Here is a 19929-nt window from a genome sequence, read left to right on the forward strand (position 1 = left end):
TACAAGTGGGTATGCCAATTTATTCAGCATGAAGTAACCCTATTTGGACACGTGATTTACACTTTACTTGTACTGTTATCTCCCTTTCACCACACAATATCCGTGTCTGCCGTCCAACCTTTACTCATTCCGTTTTCTCTGTCCTTGTTTCTCTCTCAGGATCCTGTCTGGGCAGGCAGTGGGGGGTGTCTGCTCCTCAGCCACCTGTTCATGCTGAGCTGAGCAGCACAGAGCTAACAGTGCTCAATTTGCTCCGGGACCGGCGTGACAGCAGTGGTAGCGCCACCAGTTCGGCCTACCTGAGCAGCAGCCGGCGCTCCTCAGGTATCTCCCCCTGCTTCTCCAGTCGACGCTCCAGCCAGGCTTCCCAGAGTGAGGGGACGATGGCTGCAGGCCACCACCGACGCCTCCATAACCTCAGCTCCACCGACTCTTACGACCCCATCTCCACTGATGCCTCTCGCCGGTCCAGCGAGGCGAGCCACTATGGAGGTGGGACGGGAGGAGGGGGTGGAGGGATGCACCTTGGTGTGGGCTGTGGAAGTATAGGAGGAGTAGGTATGGGAGGAGTAGCGGGGTCACGGGGGATGCTCACTTTAACACCAGCACAGCACTACCACCTGAAAGCCAAGTATGCAGCAGCCACTGGCGGCCCACCTCCCACGCCTCTTCCTAACATGGAGCGCATGAGCTTGAAGACGCGCATGGCCATGATGGATGATGGTGGTAGCAACCACTCTTTACCGCCACTAGTCAGGCCGCATTGCTGCGGTGATGGAACCAACGGGTACACCAATGGGTATACGGGACATGCAGGTCATAGGAGGAGAGTCCTCTATCCTGGCGAGGGTCCACTGAATGGGAACCGGAGGGCCAGTGACCCAGTGCGGACGCAGGCTCGCGACGTTTGCAATCTGCCACCAGTGCAACGCTTCAACAGCCTCAACAACCTCCACCCTCTTCCACCCTTGTCCCATCATTCGACCCCTGAAACCCGCAGCTTTGGCCTACAGAACTACACGCGATCAGAGGGTAACCTGCAGAGAGGCCTCCAGCACTCACCGTACACTCCTAGCATCGCAGAACATGCAGCTTTAGAAGCCCTGGCCATGGAGGATGAGGCTGGCCTGTTACTTGAGGATGAGGATATGCTGCCAGATGACCTGGTGCAGTATCTTCACTCCCAGGTTCAGGTGGATGGTGGCTCTTATATGCATGTTGAGGACCAATTAGTTTCTGGCCAAAGGGACGTCTCACATCCCTCTATTGAGGAGGTAGAACTGATCCAGACTTCAGGCTTGAATATGGCCTTTCCTGGATCCCAAAGTCTCCAGCAGATAGCAGAGCGGACGAGCCCGAGTAAGCTTCCCATCCAGTGGAATGAAGTGAGCTCTGGCAGTGTTGACAGGTCACCTCAGAGAGAACAAAACCACCAAACACAGTGTGGAAGGTGGTCTGGCACAGAACATGGAACAATATCTGCGCCTTTTGGCAGGTTTGGAAACATGGTGGTTCAGCAGCAAGCGCCCCTTGATTTCCCGAACAGTTGTGCCCAGGCTAATCCGCCTCAAAGTGCTTGTTTTGTTAACCCTGGGGTTAAGCTTGAGACATCGCCTAACTCCTGCATGCAGATGAGAGGTACTGGTCACAACTCTACAAACAGCTTTGGAAGGCCTAACTTCTCTCAGATCATAGACCCACCTCTTCCACAGGCCTTCAAACAGCAGGCCTCGAATGGACCTCAGAAGCAGAGCCACTTCCAACAGAACCACAATAACACCTCTTGCCAGATCGGGAATAACCTTATCCTTAGCAGGACGTCTATGGACAACCTCCCCAGCCTCTCCCAGGGAACTGCTCTTCATCACAATCGACAGGTCCACGTCCCTCGCCCACCGAACAGTTACAGGAATTCAGTGCGGACCCAGCAGTACCTCAACCCAGAGAACTGTGGTGAAATCCAAGCCAGTCTTAACCAACAGCAACAATTGCAGAAAAGTGGGGACCACTGTTCCCTTGCACATCAGGTATCTGGGCTGAAACTAGAGGGCCCAGACCATGGATACTTAGAGCATGGCTTTGATGAATGCCTCTCTTACGAACCACCAGATGTAAAGGTGTTCCCTATCCTCGAGGAGCAGTGCTTGCTGGACTCCATAGCCGAGTCTGTGGGACAAGGTGGTGGCAGCGAGAACACGGCTACCCTTCTCTCCCCTGGTGCAGACCAGGTGACCAGCACAGTGAATGGCAATGTGCCTGGTTTATTAGATGAGGGAGTAAGTCTGGACTTTGGTGCCATGCTGGAGGATGGCTATGACCAGGGTAGCCTTGTCTCAGGGGTGTTGAGTCCCTCCATCTTCCAGGGCATGTCCAGGACCTCGTCACGCCTGACCACGCCTCGAGCATCTGCGACCTTCCACAGTGTGGCCCCCTGGACTGAACAACATGGCGATCGGAGACATGAGCTCTCTGCTCACCACACTGGCTGAGGAGAGCAAGTTCCTGGCTATCATGCAGTAGCTGCTTTCTCCCTCTCTGCTATCTCCTCCCTTAGGAAAAATGGAAAAAAGGAAGAGAAAAACTCTGGTGTATGTGAAGATTAAGACCAAAGTGGCAATTACGAGAACTTTATCATGTACTTAAAGTGTTCTGGAAAAGGCAGTTGCCAAACCCATTTATTTTGTATAAAGGTCATCCCACACAGAAACGGGATGTGTCAAAATTATGTATAGATAAATAGTTATGTTCCTGGAATGTAGGCTATTTTTGGAAGCTCTTCTCTTTGTATTTCCATGTGATGGTGAGAAAAAGTTCACTTCTTTAAAACAGTATTTGGTTTATTGTCACTGGTTTTGCTGTACACACTATCATTAAAGATGCATGTATTCAAGGTAAAACATGATCACAGTCTATATACGTTTATAGACTAGCCCATGTGCCAAGTTTTTGCAGATCTGATCCCACAGGTACAAAGCCGCTAAATCCATTCTGGTTACAGCAGGTCAGAAATGGGTCATTATTTAACAGGCCCTGATGATAACTTTGTATCATATATCATAGGTTTTTAATAAGTGGTGTATTTACATTTGTTGTTATTTTGTTTGTTACTTTTGTGAATCTGTAAATGTTTCAGTGCTTCTACCAAGTTTTACCAAGTGGTGTTTTTGTGGAGAGTAACTGCGGTATGGTAACGAACACATTCAAGTCGTCAAGGCACTGTAGATAGTCGTCCCCTTGATATCTAAATGGCTTGATTTAGTTAGTCTGGTAAGGTACTCACAAGTGTATATAACAGTGTTTTTATATTCTGTTCAAATCTGATTTTGACGTTGGATTGCACGGTTGTTTGGAGAATGGACATTTTCTCCTTTATGATCAAAGGTCCCATTTGGTGCGTTCTGTATGCTTACATAAATAGATATGTTTTAATCTGTCTTGATGACCAAAAGTGGTCCACAGCACATGAATTTCCCTCTCATGAAGTCACAGTAAATGCTGTTAAGTGACGTGTTTTGTTTGATAGGAAATCATCTTTGTCGTTTTCTCCAAAGCTCTTAAATTCAGAATGTGTCCTGCCATCAAGTGTAGCAGTGACTTTGTCAACAGTGTTAGTATTGCCTTGCAGTCTTATGTGACTGGACACAGAACATGGAGTAGTTTACTTTTTATTCAGCGTCAAAGCAATGAGGTACACATTGCTTTGTTGTTCTTCGGTACTTTATCATTTTTTGTAGCTGTGCATTGGTGTTTCTTTTCTTCAAAGAAGTAGAAATCATTTCTTTTGAGGGAAGGAAATTACATTGAGGTATGTGCCTTATACGTACAGTATCTGCCTGTCGATCAAGAGAAAGATCACTGCCAATCTTCCATTGTGAAAAATAAAAAAGTAAACATGTAAAGTGTCTTGTGAGGCCTGAAAAAAGACAACATGACAGAACATTTATATATGAAAGTCAGACTATCAGAAAAGTTCAGATTTGCGAGATGCATTCTACTTTTCTTTGATTTTGTTTTTTTAAGTTCCCACGTTTTATTGTGCTCTTTTATATATAATGTGTAAATACAATACTCTTTCTGTAGGTTTAGCAGAGGAAATGGGAAATATCCTGGGGCCAATAAAGAATTGACTTTGAAAGCAGGGATTCCCAGGCCCTGGGTAGAGGCCAGACAGATCTGGCTCAGAGCGGAGCTGCCAGTGCCCAGCACTGCCTCTCGGCCAGAAGAGCCACTTTGCTCTTTTATAACTGACTACAAATGTTTGTATGGTTTTAATAAAAATGAGAAAAGAAATTAAAAATAACTTATATTTTAAGTCTCTTTTCTTCTTCCTGTGCTTTGGTTCACACATGCAATGTACTGGTTTGATTAGTGGTTTTGTTTTTTATGGAGACAATCCAATATAGAGGACGTATAATGTACCGTAATGTCAAACAGAAGACCTGCTTCTGCACACACACCTTAAATCAAGTTTATTTCCCAATTAATCCATCCAAAAAAACTTGATACACAGTAAGTACATATCAAGCCAGATTTTACTTTACATTTTGACATAGGAAGATAGACCTGTCATTACAAATAGTTTCAAGATCATTCACCATCAGTGCTGGAGAATATCTACAGCTTCTGATGCCCTCTTCTGATCACGTCAAGAAATTACAACTGCATCGTAAGGGCTGAGATATGCAGTGTTTGATTTTCCTCATAAATGTGCGATTATAAATACCTTATTTGGTTACACTTTCACATCTGAATACCTTGTCTCTGTGCTCAGATTAAAGCCAGCGGGTTTTAGTACTCCTGCTTATTCACACGGACAGCTTTACAAGAGGTTACACCGCTGCAGCCCACATGTATCTCCAGGCTCATAGCCCATCATCCCGTATCTGAAGTCCTTTCAATTCGCTTTGTGCATGCAAAGAGCTCTTACACCATTACCTAACTTTTCAGATGGAGGAAAAAGCAAATCTTTGCAAAGAGTCTCCCATTATGCTTTTCAGCAGCTCACCTCAATGTGCAATCATGTGACTGATGTGAAGGGCACCTTTAGACTTTCCACTGCAGAGATGGATACCTAGGATACAAGAAAGACCATTTTTTGTACTTCCGATGCTCTGAGGCTGCAGCAATATCATTTAACTCTGGATGTTTTTTATACATCACTTACCGAGCTACAAGGATAAAAAAGGCAATTTTTGGACATCCAGTCGTGAAATCAGTACACGGTCCTGTTTTGCTTCTTAGCCGACACTTCTAAATACTTTCTAGGAATCGCACTTATGACAAACAGGATGTACAAGACATCGTGGGATCATATTAGGTGTGAAATGAAGAAAGGTGGTTTGTATACAATAGGAAACATTTTATTACTAAAAAAGTTATACTGAAGGTGCTCCGTCAGCAGCGTTCCCACAACTATTCTTTATTGAAATCACAAGATTGTTTTTATAACCACTGAATGGAAGAAAAAAAAACAAATCAATCACACATGAACCGACAGAAACTATGGACTATATACACAACAGCGGGAGAGGAGGGTCACAGGTGTGGCTTCAATTTGCCAGTGTTTGTTGGGTGTTTTAACACACTAGGCTCATACCGGAGGCACTTGAATGTGAGAGCCTTAAGAGCCAGGGCCTAGCCAGAGTGCTGGAGGGGGAGGAAGGTAAAAAACATGGAAATGTCCAGCAACAGAAAAACAACAACTAGCTGCTTCGACAACAAAAACAAAGAAACTCTTTTTCAAGGAGTACATAATATGTATCTATTCCTTCAGCTCAGACCTCAAGGCCTGAAGACTTGGTTAGGGGTGTGGGGGGTGTTTTCTGTCACAATTGGGACACTGATGCTGTATACAGAGCATTTACGGGCCTGCACCACAAAAATCTAGAGCACAAAGGGTGCACATTCAAAAGCATGCGTCGCCTCACAATGAGAATTGTTATAAAAAGAATCAATGTATTTAGTCATCTGCAACTACGACAAAACTCAACCGTCTGCTGCTTGAGATTGTTAATGCAATAGACATACAGTATGTACAGGAATTATATTTGTCTTTTAAACATCTGTCACTGCAATGCCAGTTAAATAAAAAAAAAGTCCATAACTGCATTGCCGGGTATGGGGGGGGTGGGGTGGGAGTTTACAAAGATGTATCACGAAAATGAATGTCTTCAAGAATGGCTACCATTTCATAATCTATTTACAATAAAACAAAAATGATGAATTCTTAACCAAAATAGAGTTGAGGAAGAACAGAAAGCCATGACATTCTGAATAAAAGTCAGTGGGTTGGCTGTTTCGCTGTAGACTTTCTGTCAGAGCGGGCTTTAGTGGTCGGTTCTGTGGCTGCTCTGGGACTGTGTGGCGTTCAGGTGTCAGATCTTCTCCTGAATAAACGGGTGCTGCAGGGCCTGGTTGATGCTGATGCGTTTGGCTGGGTCCAGCATCAGGGTGCTATCCAGCAGGTCCTTCAGCAGCATCACTTTCTTCCTCTGGTCCTCAGGCAGTCGCTGGTGTCCTATCATGTCTACCAGCAGGTCTTTGGTGGGGTTGATGGTGCTCATCACCGTCACCTTCTCCTGGTAGAGGAACAGAGGAATGAGAAAGGTGTCAAGTCAGATCAACAATAAAAACTGGGGTCTGAACGTATTCATCAGCTGAAAGTGTGCTGGAGAAGATGTAGGAAAGTCCTTACCCTTTCTGTCACTTTGTCTACTTCAATGTACAGGAAGTTTAAATTCTGATCGAAGTGCTGGTCTTTGAACAAGCCTTTACGGATCATCTGAGGAGAGAAAAGCACAATATTGCATCAGCCAACCTCTGGAACACCGCATGGAAACGCAACGCGACCCACTTCACCTAGGAACATGAAACAATAGCTGAAGGAAGTGAAGTCCTATGATGTCATTTTACCTTGTTGGGCATCTTGCCTTTGAGGTCCATAGCTAGTTTGATCATGTGGTTGTTGGAGGATCCAGGAAACAGGATTTTGCCAGTGTAAAGCTCATGTAAAGTACAGCCAACAGACCACATGTCAATCCCATAGTCGTACGGCTTTCCTATGACTGAGTAGGAGAAAAGAAAACCGTGAGCCAGGTCCAGATGCAACTCATTAATGGTGAGGTACAAAATAATGCAACTCACTGATTTCTGGAGCTCTGTAGAATCTGCTGACCAGGTACGGTGTGATGTCATTGTCAGCAACATGTGATGCAGAACCAAAATCACATAGCTTCAAAATGGTCTTTGACTCATTCACCTTTAAGGGAAAAAATGAACTCATAAAATAATGTAATTTTCCTCGTCCAATTACCTTTACTAATTCGTTTTTAAAGAATGGGGTTTAAAACCATACCAGGATATTGTCTGGCTTGATGTCAGCATGGAGTATGTTGCATCGTTTGAGCAGCTTGAGGGCCAAGAAAAGCTGCTGGCTGTAGGAGCGCACAGCCTTGATGTGGAGCCCGACGTCTTTACCGTATTTCTTCAACACCTCTCGCAAATTCATACTGCAGAAGAGAACAGAACAGGAAATTAAATAAGATCACCAGCAATGGAGCTGAAATAATGAGAAGGAAGGTGTTCCTTTTGTCAGTACCTGAGAGGCTCAAATACCAGACAAAGATGCTGCTTGTGGTAGAAGTGCCTGAAGAGGCGGAGGCAGTGGAATTTGTCATCAGGATCAGCATCGTTCAGCTTCTTGAGGAATTCTAACTCCTTCAACCCGGTCTTCTGCCTGTTAAGCAGAAGAAAAGTTGTTCATTGATACAAATTCAATCAACACCAATAGTACAGTGTATTTCTATTGTCTTAACATGTTTGGGAATATACATTTTACATTCATAGAAACATTTTTAGTCATATAGAAAAGAGGCATGACTCACATGAGCTCATTGTTTCTGATGATCTTGACTGCCACCTCCTGGCCGGCCCTGGCAGTGTCTCTGGCTCGGATCACGTTGCTGAATACTCCCTGGCCAGTGTAGCCGTAAACATCATAGCGCTTGTCTAGTGTCTCCCCAATATTCACCCCTAAAAAAGCAACACAATTCACAAAGTTGTCAATAGCAGAAAGGCTGATGCTCCACTGAACACGTGTGCTTCACGAGGAACATTTTTGGTTCATTATGGAAAGGCTGTAAGCGTTTTTTCTCAGAGTTTGGGAAGTTCAACATCAGCTCTCACATTGACTCTATAATAAACTGTGTGGCAAAAATACAGAAAGTCCAGATGAAATATCACTATGTCATTACAGCATCAAATTAAACTTCCATTTGATCAGGTCTTCAAAATGTTAGTTTTTTACTCTATCAACAGAGTCACAGATGTTATACTATGAGAAAATAAGGCATGCTACTTTCCTGGTTTTCTGTTAACAAAATAAGAATAGTTTTCTATTAACATTTTGGGTTGCTTCCTTTTTCCTTTTCTTGACCTTTACCTGTGGCATTATGTAAAAAACCTAGCATTTAAAGGAGCTACATTTCAAAAGAGGAATGCCTGATTGGAAGTAATGCTCAGGACTGACGCTCTGGGGAAATTAACTGAGTGAAAGTGGAAAATAATATGGATAGATAGTATCTGAATAGGCATTCTTGTTTAAAAGGTGAGGCATAACGTTTATAAAATAACATGTAGATGCATGCGCCTGAGGCCATGTAACCACCGTATGGACAGGCTTTGAAAGGAAGCAGTGTTTATGTGAGGTTGCTAAGGTACAGCGAGGCAGCACTCACGGTAGTAACCCTCAGCATCAGTCCAGTTGTCCCTGAGGTTGGGGTTCTCTTTGAAGTCCTTCCCTACACCTGCCGCTCTCATCCTGGCACTCTGCAGAAACACAAAAGAAACGAGGTCAGTGGCTTGTAACAGTTGCCGAGACTCTATCAGTGTGTCCTTATTCTCTACTGAAACATCCAAAGATAACAAACGGCAGAAGAGAAGAGTAATGCTCAGATGTGCTGCTAAATTTGACTTTCCTAAACCCTAACGCAAAATACTCACATCAAAGTCAGCAGCAAACATGTCATCTGACTCTGTAAACATGTCGGGCGCTGAAGGCTTCTTTGGGTTTGCTCCTGAAACGAACAAAAACAATAAAACAACAACAACAACAACAGGATGAGCTTCAAGTAATCCAGCATGTTGTAAAACAGAATATCTGGAACATGTATTTGATTCACATACTCTGCAGAGATCAAAACATGCTGCAGGTGGCAGAGACACCCACGCTTTGGATTACAAGCCAGCAACTGAATGAACACGACAGAAAGAAACAAAATTAAAATCCCTGCATCACACAACTCTGCATTTACTAACACAAATAAAGCCATTTCTGTTTTGTATGGACCATCATTCTTTAGTCCGTCTAAGTCATCACCGTGTAATATAGGGCACAGAACTGTTCCGAAGTGCAAACATTAATGTCCTTTTTGGTTCATTGAATTTAAAAAGGCAGGGCAAAAATGTGATCTCGACTTTCTGAAGTGACCATGATTGAACTTGGGAAATGGCATTGCAAAAAATGCCATTTGCTTACTATAAAAATCAAAGCCAGAGAACTGAGAGGACACTATTCACAGTGATTGCTGTCCCTGATGGAGCTTTTAGCTGTTCCGGGTTCTGATCTCCATGTTCAGGGAAGATTGTGCACTTCAGGGATGAAGGGGAGCGGATGCAGACGTGCGCCTCTTTACTACAGCTACATTTCAAAAGGTTTAAGTGATGGGTGAGGCTGGAAGGAGGGGAGATTGCAATAAACTGTAGTTACCAGGGTCAAGCTAACCCTGTTCTGCCACAGATGGCATATATCAGGTTACTTTTGTGATTGACCTATTCCTCTTTCCAAGATTTTTAGCCATACATGATTGATGCCCTCTAGTGTGATCACACTTCTGACCAGCAGGTGTGGAGGAACATGTTCTTGAATGGTGATGAGGTGCTGGAGCGAAGGTTGACCTGTCAATGCCACCGTTAACATAAATCTGAAAACTTCCTGTGCATATATCCAGTAGATAATATACAATGCACCACCGACCTCCCCTTATACTTTTAGAGATATTAATTGCATGTTGAGACCTGCAGTTTACCGCAGAGTTGTTCATTCAGTTGGCCTTGTTTGCCGACAGAAACGATCATGTGGCAAGACCTTACCGTCTTTCTCCTGGGCGATGAGGTTGTGCTTGGCTTTGATGCTGGCCTCGAAGGTGTTCAGGTTCTCCCGCTCGTACTCCTTGACGTCTGCAGCCACTCGCTCCAAGATGTCGTCGGGGGACGGGGAACGGCTGCGTGTGCTGCTCTGAGGGCTGCTTGGCTCCGATGCCATGGTGTCCTCATTCACAACCTTGTATTTCTGTAAACATTGAGCGACCATGAGAAAACATCTCAAACACAGTAAGCACGGTCCAATTAATGGTGTTTATTTTCAGCTTTTTCACCAACATCAGACTGATTTATAGGACTTATTTAACAGGAGGGTTGGATCAGAATTAAACAGACCTGGACGATGGCCAAGCGCTGCTGGCGGCGCTGTTCAATGAGAGCTTCTTCATCTACCTCCTCTCCATCAAAGTCCTCCAAACTGCAAACAAAAACGGTCAGGATTATAGATATGCACAATCTTATGTCCTTATCAGGGCCAATGTAGGTGATCTAATATTAGTCAGCTAGGTAGAACTCATGGAGCACTGTATATAATTAACTTTGAGTTGATTGTAAATGGCAGATCAGCACAATGCATAACATAAACTGAAACTTCATTCACTGCTTCTATACATTTCCACCTCGCATTTCAACTCAAAGAAACAGAAAGGTAACAATCAGAAAGGTAACAATCCTGTTTCACTCACACTTCTTCCTCTGAGGACTCCTGGTCGACCTTCATGCCCTCAGACAGGCTGCCCTTGAACTTGTCTTCGTCTCTGGTGCGTCTTCTTCTCCTGTCCCGGTCGCGGGACATTGAGCGTCGGTACTGTCTGAGTCTTCCATACCGGTCCCTGTCCCCTGGCCTGCAAGGCATGGATGTGAAGGTGTGAAAGTTTATTACCTTGTTATTATTCAACCTGAAAAAGGTCTGCCCATAACATTAGTAAATAACGTTCTACTTGCTCACTGCAAAACTACAAATTCCAGTTGAGAGAGAAACATCTAAGAATCAGAAAAGGTCCGAAACTGAATCGAAGTGTGAATACAAAGTTCCATCCACCTGTGTGCCAGTGGAGACCTGCTCCTTCTGCGAGGGGAGGAGCGGGAGCGTCGTCGTGGTGACATGGACCTCCGTCTTAGAGGTGAGCGACTCATCCTGCGCCGAGCTACTCCTCTGGGGCTGTTCTCCCGTGAACGATCTCTGCCTGGCCCTGCATCTGGCCGAGGGCGCTTCCTGTAAACATCAGGGGAGGGGAGAGATGAGCTCAACCGCACATTCTAGACTTTTTCTGTATTTACATCTGTAAGTGTTATCTTTTGAAGGTGACTGGAAAAAGTAAAAAGTTGGTCACAAAAAAGTAAAAATAAGGTTTAAGCATTCCTTTTATCCTGATGTTTTTGTCCAATACTTGATCCCTGTTCATCTTTAAGAATTCATTAGATGTAATAACCATTTGTGTGGCATTAAACACTCATGTGACAGTCAACCTATATTACTATTAGAAGTTGCAAAAGTTAAAAAACAACCTCATTGGTGAGTCTTGTCTGTCAGCTTCCCTCCTCCTGGGGTCTGGTGAGCGGCTGCGGGGTCTCCGGGGGGGGGACCTTATTCTGGATGGAGACTGGCTCTGTTTGGATGTCCTGTCAGAGGCACTAGCTGCGGGATGGTGGGCATCTCTGTTGCGAGGGGAAGCACTGCGTTTCCTCATTGGGCTGTGGGGCCCTCGTCTATGAGGGGAGCGGTTTTCTTTCCCAGAGGAAGCGTCTTTGGATGGGGACTTGGCGGGCCGTTTGTCCCTGTCAGCGTCTGAGCGCCCCGGTCGTTCTCGTGATCTGGACCGCCCTCTTGCTCTCTCCTGGTTTGGTCTCTCGTCCCGCGGTGGAGAGGAACGTTTATCAGTGCGGGTGCCTGAGTTGGACTTCCTTGTTCTATCCTTGGATATATCAGTGCTGTCCGAATGCTTTCTGTCTTTTGACCTGCTTCTGCCGCGGCCTCTGTCTTTACCAGCAGTGTCCTTGGGGGGTTTGGTCGCCTTGTCCTGCTTTGACTCCTTGGCCTGCCCTAGCCTGTCTGCAGACTTACTGCGACTACGGCGCTTGGTGGCGGACTTACTGGCCTCTGTTGAGTCCCGTCTAGATTTCCCACCTTTTCCCCCTCTGGGAGATGTGGTTTTTCCTGAGCTGCCCCTTTGACGCTGTTCTCCATTTCTCATCCTGCCTTCTCCATCCTCTTCAGATCCAGAATTATAACCCTGAAGGATCAGACCCATGCCCGACTGGACCTTTCCCTCCATCAACTGGCTGTCCAGCTCAGCTTTGATCATGGCCCTCTGTTTTTCCAAGTCCTCCAGCAAGGCCCTGTCATCCAGACTTGGATTTCCAGAGGAGGGTGAGGATTCAACTTTCCTGTGGCCGGCAGCAAACAGGGCGGCAGCGGCGGCAGCAGAGGGAGAAGAGCCCTCTTTGCGTTTGTGTTTCCTGTGTTTGTGACGATGCTTGCGTTTACGGTCCTTGTCCTCGTCAGAGGCATGCTTGTGTTTTTTGTGCTTACTACGATGCTTGTGTTTTTTCCTCTTGTGTTTACCGCCGCTGCTGCTGTGATGTTTAGACGCCTCTTCTGTCTTCTCACCATTAGTCTCTGCTTCCTCCTAGGATGAGACAACATTTCAGCTTGACATTTTTTTCAAGATTTAGATCATCCCATTATTTAAATGAATAGATCTGCTGTTAGCTTTAGTCTTCAAATGTATATGGTTAGATAAGTTAGCATATTATTTTGGGCTTGTTTGTAATGATGTTATGACATAATGGTGCCTTTGGCCAGTAGAATACAAATTAACTAAGGGGAAAACTAAAATTGTAATTACATTTATTTTATATTTATCTGTTCTTTCTGTGGCCACAAGGTCTAGCATATGACTGACACTAATTGATCTTAAATGGTGCAGACTTCAAGTACCACTGCCAATATAGTTTGAAACCAAATACATTTAGATGCTTGAGTTAAACGTGTTTTCAAAATAAATGTAAGCTAGAATGTTTATCAGAATCATGGCGTCATACCACTGATGTTATTTAGGTCTTGTTCTTGTCCACCCCTACCTCTTCCTCCTCCTCTTCTTCAGACACATCTCCGCTGTCCTCATTTCCACTTCTTTCCTGGCTCTCCACATCTGGCTTTCTGTATAAGAGAACAATTTATTGAGCACACACAAATACACAGTATTGCTGAAATGACTATCCAAACATGATTATTGACAACCATTTTATAAAACACCCAGTCAAAAGAGAATCCGGATCTTATAAAGCGGGATCAGGTATCGGCCATGACAAAACTGACTCTACATCAAGATAATCAGATACTGAAAATAATAATCAGTTCATCAACTGATAATGACCCCCAGATGTAGACTTGCACCGGGCATAGAGCTTAGTAGTACAGAGGCTTTATGTTGTTGTGTCTCCTCCAACACTGGTAACCTTTGGCAACCAGGTCACCACAGTCTTTGTGATCACTGAAACTGTATGTACTGGTGTGAAATCGACTCGTTTCATTATAATCTTCTTCAGAATTTCCACTTATAATACATATAATAAAATAAATACTAATCATATTAGTTGTTTTGTTTGAATTGAATTTATTTCTCAAAACACTATAGGAACTGCTGTCCACTTCAAGCAATAATTGACAGAAATTGCGCCAATTTTACAAAAATAAACGTATAGCTTTGCAGTCATTTTAGAATAACATTCAACCCATCAGTCAGAGGTAAGCTTTGAAATCAACGTGAGCACCAGACGAGTAGTCTAAACCATGATTACGTAATGTGCCGAATTAAGAGCAAAACCGCAAAAAACAAACAAAAAAAAAACACTATGCAGAAACGCTTATATGAATAGTCACACGTTTTAGTAATATATCTGCATATTATGGAGCCGAAAAAACGTATTTGTAACCATGCACACTTTACTCTTTCACTATTCCCACCAACACAACCGCCAAGACCCTGTCCACTCATTAGCACCGATACGCTAACCGTTACTAGCGAAGTTAGAGTTAGCAACTTACGTTGAAGGATTGATGCATGGGACCAAATACCAGTGTTTAACCACATAAGGTCTAATAGGAACATATTTTGGACATAAATACACAAAGACGCTGATGATGTACACTTCTATATGTTATGCGTTTAGCAAAACTTAAAAGCTAGGTGAGCTAAAGAACATTAGCTAGTTGGCTAAGAACGTTAGCCAGTCGTCGGTGAGCGATTTAGCTAACGTTAGCCCCGGCAACAACGTGAAGCTGTACTGTTATCCCCCGCAGCTAAAACTTACAGAACAATTCCCTTTTGATGTTAGACGGGGTAGGCACTTGCACTTTATTAACACAAACGTCTTATATTAAATTAAATGACTTACACGTGTTCGTTGCCATTATTCATTATTGTGGACGCGATGTCCATCTCAACGTCGGCCATTTTCCTCAACAGAGGGGCCTTTTTTTCTTCGGTTATTTTGAACAAGAAAGTACATTCATATACAAATACTATTGTGCCCTCTATTGTGCTGGCGGTGCACTACAATTAGGATGAATGCACTGAAATGTGCCTGTTGACCACCAGGGCGCATGTTTGGATAACTTAAAATGTCAGACCATTATGTTTTAAACATTATTATAATTTAGACATCAGAAGGTTTTAATAAAGAAGCTTGCAGATGACATAACTTGCCCAAAAGTATCAACTGTGTTCAGAAAGTACAGGAGAGTGAGTCAACAGGACCTGCATGGGTAATAATGAAGAGTGCAATATGTTTGCTATCACGTGTTTTGTATTAACCAAATTGGATAATTTTTTTTAGCAATTCGTTTTAAAAATAATCCATTTGGAAATGTCATTGGCCAGAAGAAATTTGATTCACAGGTTAAAAGAAAAGAGATGTTAGGCATTATAATTAAAAAACACATCCTATAACACCAATGTGTTCAGATCTTGAATGTTCACAGTGTCTCTCCAAGCCTGCAGTGTTGTACAGTGTTAAGACTGAACCAGCAGCCTTGGGTGCAATTTTTTAGACAGCCTGAAAAAAAGGCTGCTCTGGGAGGTTGTTTGCTCGTAACACAGGATGGTCCTGGAAGTCAATTAGTGTATCATGTGGTTTGAGGGCCTCTGGTGCACTGTATGGTGCATGTGGGGGTGGTGCCCCTGAATGTGCCCTATAGTTTTCATTTTCTATAAGCATTGTAACAGCAGATATACATTCTGAGGTATTATTTACAGACTGTTCTGTAACTGTATATGGTAAGAAATATTGTAAAACATGAAGAATAAGTAAACATAAATATTTGTATATAAAACATGATATTACAGATCCAACACACTACACTGACACACAAGTTGGGAGAACTGAGCAGTTACTTCTAACTCAGCTCTGCAAAATCACATGACATTCAAGGATGCAGGAGCATCAAGGAGAGGGTTATTATCCACACTTGACAGCTTTATATGAAGCAGTAAATTGTGTTATTGTGAGGCACCTGCGGTTGCTTATTCACAGCTGTGTGAAAGTAATGGAGGCATGTAGATAAAACAGCATTAATGTTGACATCCTGGCAGATGGGACAAGTGCTTTTGGCAGACAACAGTCCTGCAGGTGTTATCATGATGTGTTTTAATGACATCTTGCTTTGTATAGGCTAGACTAGAAATAGTTTCCTTTGATTAGGATACCAATTTTAAAGCCGATTATGAAAAACTCAACTGGGACTGATTTTTTTTAGCTTGAGCAGGTCTATGTGTATACACAGAGGGTCTAAATACTGTAACTCACAATCTGGGCTGTACAGTGTATCTCAGATTTATACGGTAAAGTTGCAAGCTGGAGGTCTCACCGCAGATTAAAGTGTCGGTCATGGATACATTAAATATTCCATTAGTTGAGACCTCAGCCCCCCTGTGCACAGTAAATCAGGGACATATACAGTATGTGTTTAATGTTGTGTGCTGCTGAAGACACTGTAGACCTGACTGTGTGTCATACACTGTATGATTTACAACGTTACATGACCAGTTTGTAAAGATGAAGCTTGGGAATGTTAGTTTGTTGCTATATGGTCTTTTGTTTTCATTGCTGAATCGTTCTTTACAGACTAATTGTGATGAAAGATTAGAATTCACAAAACTATATTTCCATAAGGAAGTATATCCCTTGCATATAAGGCCAAGGTTTTGGTTAAATGCGTACAATACACAAATTATCTGAGTAATTCCATGGGATGTAAATTAATTTACCGTAAGCATTGTTTAGCATGACCAAAATGTTGGAACAAGATCACACACACCTACACACACACACACACACACACACACACACACACACACACACACACACACACACACACACACACACACACACACACACACACACACACACACACACACACACACACACACACACACACACACACACACTGATGTGATTTATGACTGGAGCTTGGATCTCCATAGAGAGGAAATAAAGCAAGCAGACGTTCACTCTGCCTTGACTCTTGGGGCCTCTGCTCTCCAAGCTTCACTGGAGACACAATAAGGATGATACCATAAAGCACGAGGTCCAACAGATGCTTGGTGAAGACAACCACAGTCCATTATACAGCCTGTTAAAAACTCTCTGGCAGTTCACTAACCCCAGCTCCTGCACTCTTTATTGGGTTTTGTCTGCTGGTGCGGACAAGGACAGAGTTATGGCTCAGAATGACTTCCTCGGAGTGAAGCTCTGTCACAGCTCACAATGCCTCTCAGTGAAAACAGAACGCCTTTTACCATCAGCGCAGATGTTCTTTGTTCCATGACAGATGTGGCCATTTTTATGTTTTTATTTCTTTTCTCTTCCTTTCTGAACAGTTTTGCTTTAAGAGCCTCTGATGTTTGATTTCTAAAAGAACAGGGGCTGTGATATCATTTACAATTGCAAAGATAAAGGTTTGGGAGTACGACAAAAGCATATGGCCTTGTCAGAGCTTGAAATTTATGCTTGCTCCAAGGAAAGAATAAACCTGCTTCCTCGTTATGCATGGCTTGTAAGCAATCGGAGCAAAGTCTCTCTGTTGTCATCACAGGAGATTTTAATGTATGAATCTGCAGAGGTTCTTTCAATTTTAGGAAGGCTGGGCCATCATTAAGTGCTTGATTGGAGACATCACTGCAGGTCTAGGGTGTGGCTGACCAAGTATACAGGAGTTGTAGAAGCCCTCATCTTCCTCTTCTCAACAGCACAATTAAACATGGGTGTAAACTGAAAAATAATACAGTGATAACATGGCATTTAACTATGTTGCAGGCCAACCACCTAGGTAACAAGGTAAACAAAAACCATAGGCTGTACTATAGACCTCACAGCAAGTTCAGAAATACACATTTGACCTTAAGTCAAGTCACAATAATGTGAAGTTTGCACGTTTTGCCTCCTTTGAAGAATAAGAAAGCTACATATGACAACTGATAACAGCTATTTAATTTACTGATAACATTTGCAAGGGTTGTCCAGTTTTGTATTTATTAAATGGATGAAAGTGAATGCACATAATCCAAAACTAAAAACGTTTCCTTTATTTCTTAAATGTTGCAATGTCTCTGTTGTAAACTGTAGACTAAAACTCCTAACCATTATGACATGACTGCCTCATTTAATCATATACAATTCTTAATCCTAAATTAATCCTTTTGCTAAATACAGTGTCACTTCTTATCCAAACCCATTTCTAATCCTAAATAGGTTTATTAAAAGTGCAGAGGCAGCCTTAATTTGGAGGATTTCTTCGTTTTGTTTAATACACAAACTTTCCTCTATGTGCAGACACATCAGTTTCTCGTGCAACAAACCAAAGCTCAACAGTTCCTTTTGCTCTCTTTATTTCCACCGCAGAGTTAAAGCCTCAAATTGTAACGAGAGACGAATGGTTTTAGAATTCTGCAAGAGAAAGCATTTAAGGATGAGTGGGTAGAGTATATTTTTCCATTTAAGGTTTACTCTTTCACAGGAATTACACTGGAATGAGGTATTGAAACAGAATGTGCTGATGCTGTACATGTGGCTACACCACATATTGAAGCCTGGTTCAAAACAGACAGATACTTCTATTCCACAGGGGGAGAAGGGGTTTTCACTGTGGCAGTTTCTCTGTGTAACACAATCATTTGTACTTAAAAGGAAATTTGCAGCAGACATCATACATCTCCATTTCTCCAGAACATTGAACAACAGTGTTTGTAAGAAATTGCTTTGTACTTTTGTAAGAAAGTCATTTACAAGACATGCATTAATCATGTCTGATATTCTCTGAGAGGCTAGTTGGAGAGGCCTGCTCCCACCTTCAAAACTGTCCACTAAGGTTGAAGTCACTCAACCCCAAACTTGTACCTCAATATCTTTTAATGATTGGTCTATTCTCTACCAGCGAAAACCTTAATAAAGGTTTTCCTAAAACTGCATCTCACATTTCAACCACCACATAACTTTTCAACAACAGCTACTTTATTATTATAGCGCATCATAGTAATTTCCTTGCGACTGTATAATTTCTGCTATCGTAATGATACAGGATAGTGTGCGGACAGAGCAGAGGAGTTTTATGTAATATGATTCCATTCTGCAAACAAACACTGAGGCTCCACTACCTTCTTAATGTTTTAAAAATATATGTATTTAAGTCATTTAAATGAGGGAATCTGATTCATTTAACTTCTTCCAAATGGCTGTTGGATTAGCTTAAGTGACACATATTTTACTCAAATATTATTTTCTAAAAGCAAGAATTAGTTTATTTATTTATACGATTTAATTACCACTCACCAGTATATAACAGTGGCATTCAACAAGCTGCTATTAGAATATTATTAGGATGACTTAAATCATTATATTTAATTACACTTTTACTGTTAAAGCAGACTTTCCATTAGTAGTTCACATTTCTTGACAACTTATTGCTAAAACGGTAAAACTGAAAAGTACAATGAAATACTGAGACAACATAGAGAAGCATGAGTCTTTCTCTGAGTCAACATTTTCTGAATATTTCCTATATAATTTATATATCTCCCTGCTGGCCATCTGTTTTCCCATGTCACCATCCCATATTCCCCCTCACTGCAGCGCAACAAGGACTTGAACAGCTGAATATGAAACTATCGCATGTGAAGGACACCTCTTTGGACAATTTTGCAAATTGAAATATTATCTTGTCTTCACATTTGCCATAACAAGACTGAAAAACCCACAAAGGACCAATTGCGAGCTCCAAGGAGCCATGGATCTAGACTTTAGAAGCCACCCCAAGCTGGGTCTCGTAAAATGTTATGTGCACATTATAGCTAAATTGCGTTTTCAGATCTCAACAGTATCAGTTTTCTGTACAGACCTATGCATTTGTGTCTGTCCACTAATTAGTATTATTCAGCTTGCTTTTACTTTCAATGAACATGCTATTTCCTGGACTGTATTGTTATGAATTGTGTTTACCAGAACTGTTTCAACACACTTTATTGATGCTGAATCGTTATTACTTGACTTAACCATGACTTCCTCTAACGCTCTTACTGAAGAGTGCAATGGAGCAAGGCTGATATAATCTTTTCTAGGACAAATAATAGGCTACTTGCTCTAGCTATTGTTTAAACTACATGGTATTTTGCAAAGATACTTGAGTTATGATCAGAAATGGAGAATATTGCATAGGCAAATGTTTACGCTGGCACAAAAGCTGCTTGGATTTGAGGTGTTAATGTTATTTTC

General features: G+C 42.5%; 2 protein-coding genes across 3 annotated transcripts in view; one reads left to right on the forward strand and one right to left on the reverse strand.

Moving 5' to 3' along the window:
- The window catches only part of gli3 (GLI family zinc finger 3), an 86823-nt gene extending 82523 nt beyond the window's left edge, over nucleotides 1-4300 (forward strand). For both annotated transcript variants that reach the window (XM_063912176.1, XM_063912177.1), the window contains exon 15: nucleotides 160-4300. In XM_063912176.1, coding sequence (XP_063768246.1) covers nucleotides 160-2489 — 2330 coding nt within the window. In that variant the 3' untranslated portion in view covers nucleotides 2490-4300. The remainder of the gene's footprint in view (nucleotides 1-159) is intronic.
- A 1038-nt stretch (nucleotides 4301-5338) lies between these two features.
- On the reverse strand, nucleotides 5339-14662 carry prpf4bb (pre-mRNA processing factor 4Bb). The gene is made up of 16 exons (XM_063873900.1): nucleotides 14560-14662; nucleotides 13243-13321; nucleotides 11668-12788; nucleotides 11201-11374; nucleotides 10845-11003; nucleotides 10495-10576; nucleotides 10150-10348; nucleotides 9001-9074; nucleotides 8736-8826; nucleotides 7884-8031; nucleotides 7598-7735; nucleotides 7355-7508; nucleotides 7144-7258; nucleotides 6913-7064; nucleotides 6695-6781; nucleotides 5339-6578 (listed from the first exon to the last, which is right to left on the reverse strand). Exons 1-16 carry the CDS (start codon nucleotides 14616-14618, stop codon nucleotides 6375-6377), a joined length of 3036 nt encoding a protein of 1011 aa, XP_063729970.1. The 5' UTR covers nucleotides 14619-14662; the 3' UTR covers nucleotides 5339-6374.
- Nucleotides 14663-19929: the final 5267 nt, after the last annotated feature.

The sequence above is a fragment of the Eleginops maclovinus genome, chromosome 21, assembly GCF_036324505.1.
Source record: "Eleginops maclovinus isolate JMC-PN-2008 ecotype Puerto Natales chromosome 21, JC_Emac_rtc_rv5, whole genome shotgun sequence".
Lineage (NCBI taxonomy): Eukaryota > Metazoa > Chordata > Actinopteri > Perciformes > Eleginopidae > Eleginops > Eleginops maclovinus.

What these genes read in the sequence shown, in the direction of transcription:
- prpf4bb (XM_063873900.1), bottom strand. Translation starts at nt 14,618, where the DNA reads ATGGCCGACGTTGAGATGGACATCGCGTCCACAATAATGAATAATGGC. An exon ending in AGCGCTTGGCCATCGTCCAG is followed by an intron (nt 10,349 to 10,494) that starts GTCTGTTTAATT and finishes CAATGTTTACAG; the next exon opens with AAATACAAGGTTGTGAATGA. An exon ending in TCAAGCCAGACAATATCCTG is followed by an intron (nt 7,259 to 7,354) that starts GTATGGTTTTAA and finishes TTTCCCTTAAAG; the next exon opens with GTGAATGAGTCAAAGACCAT.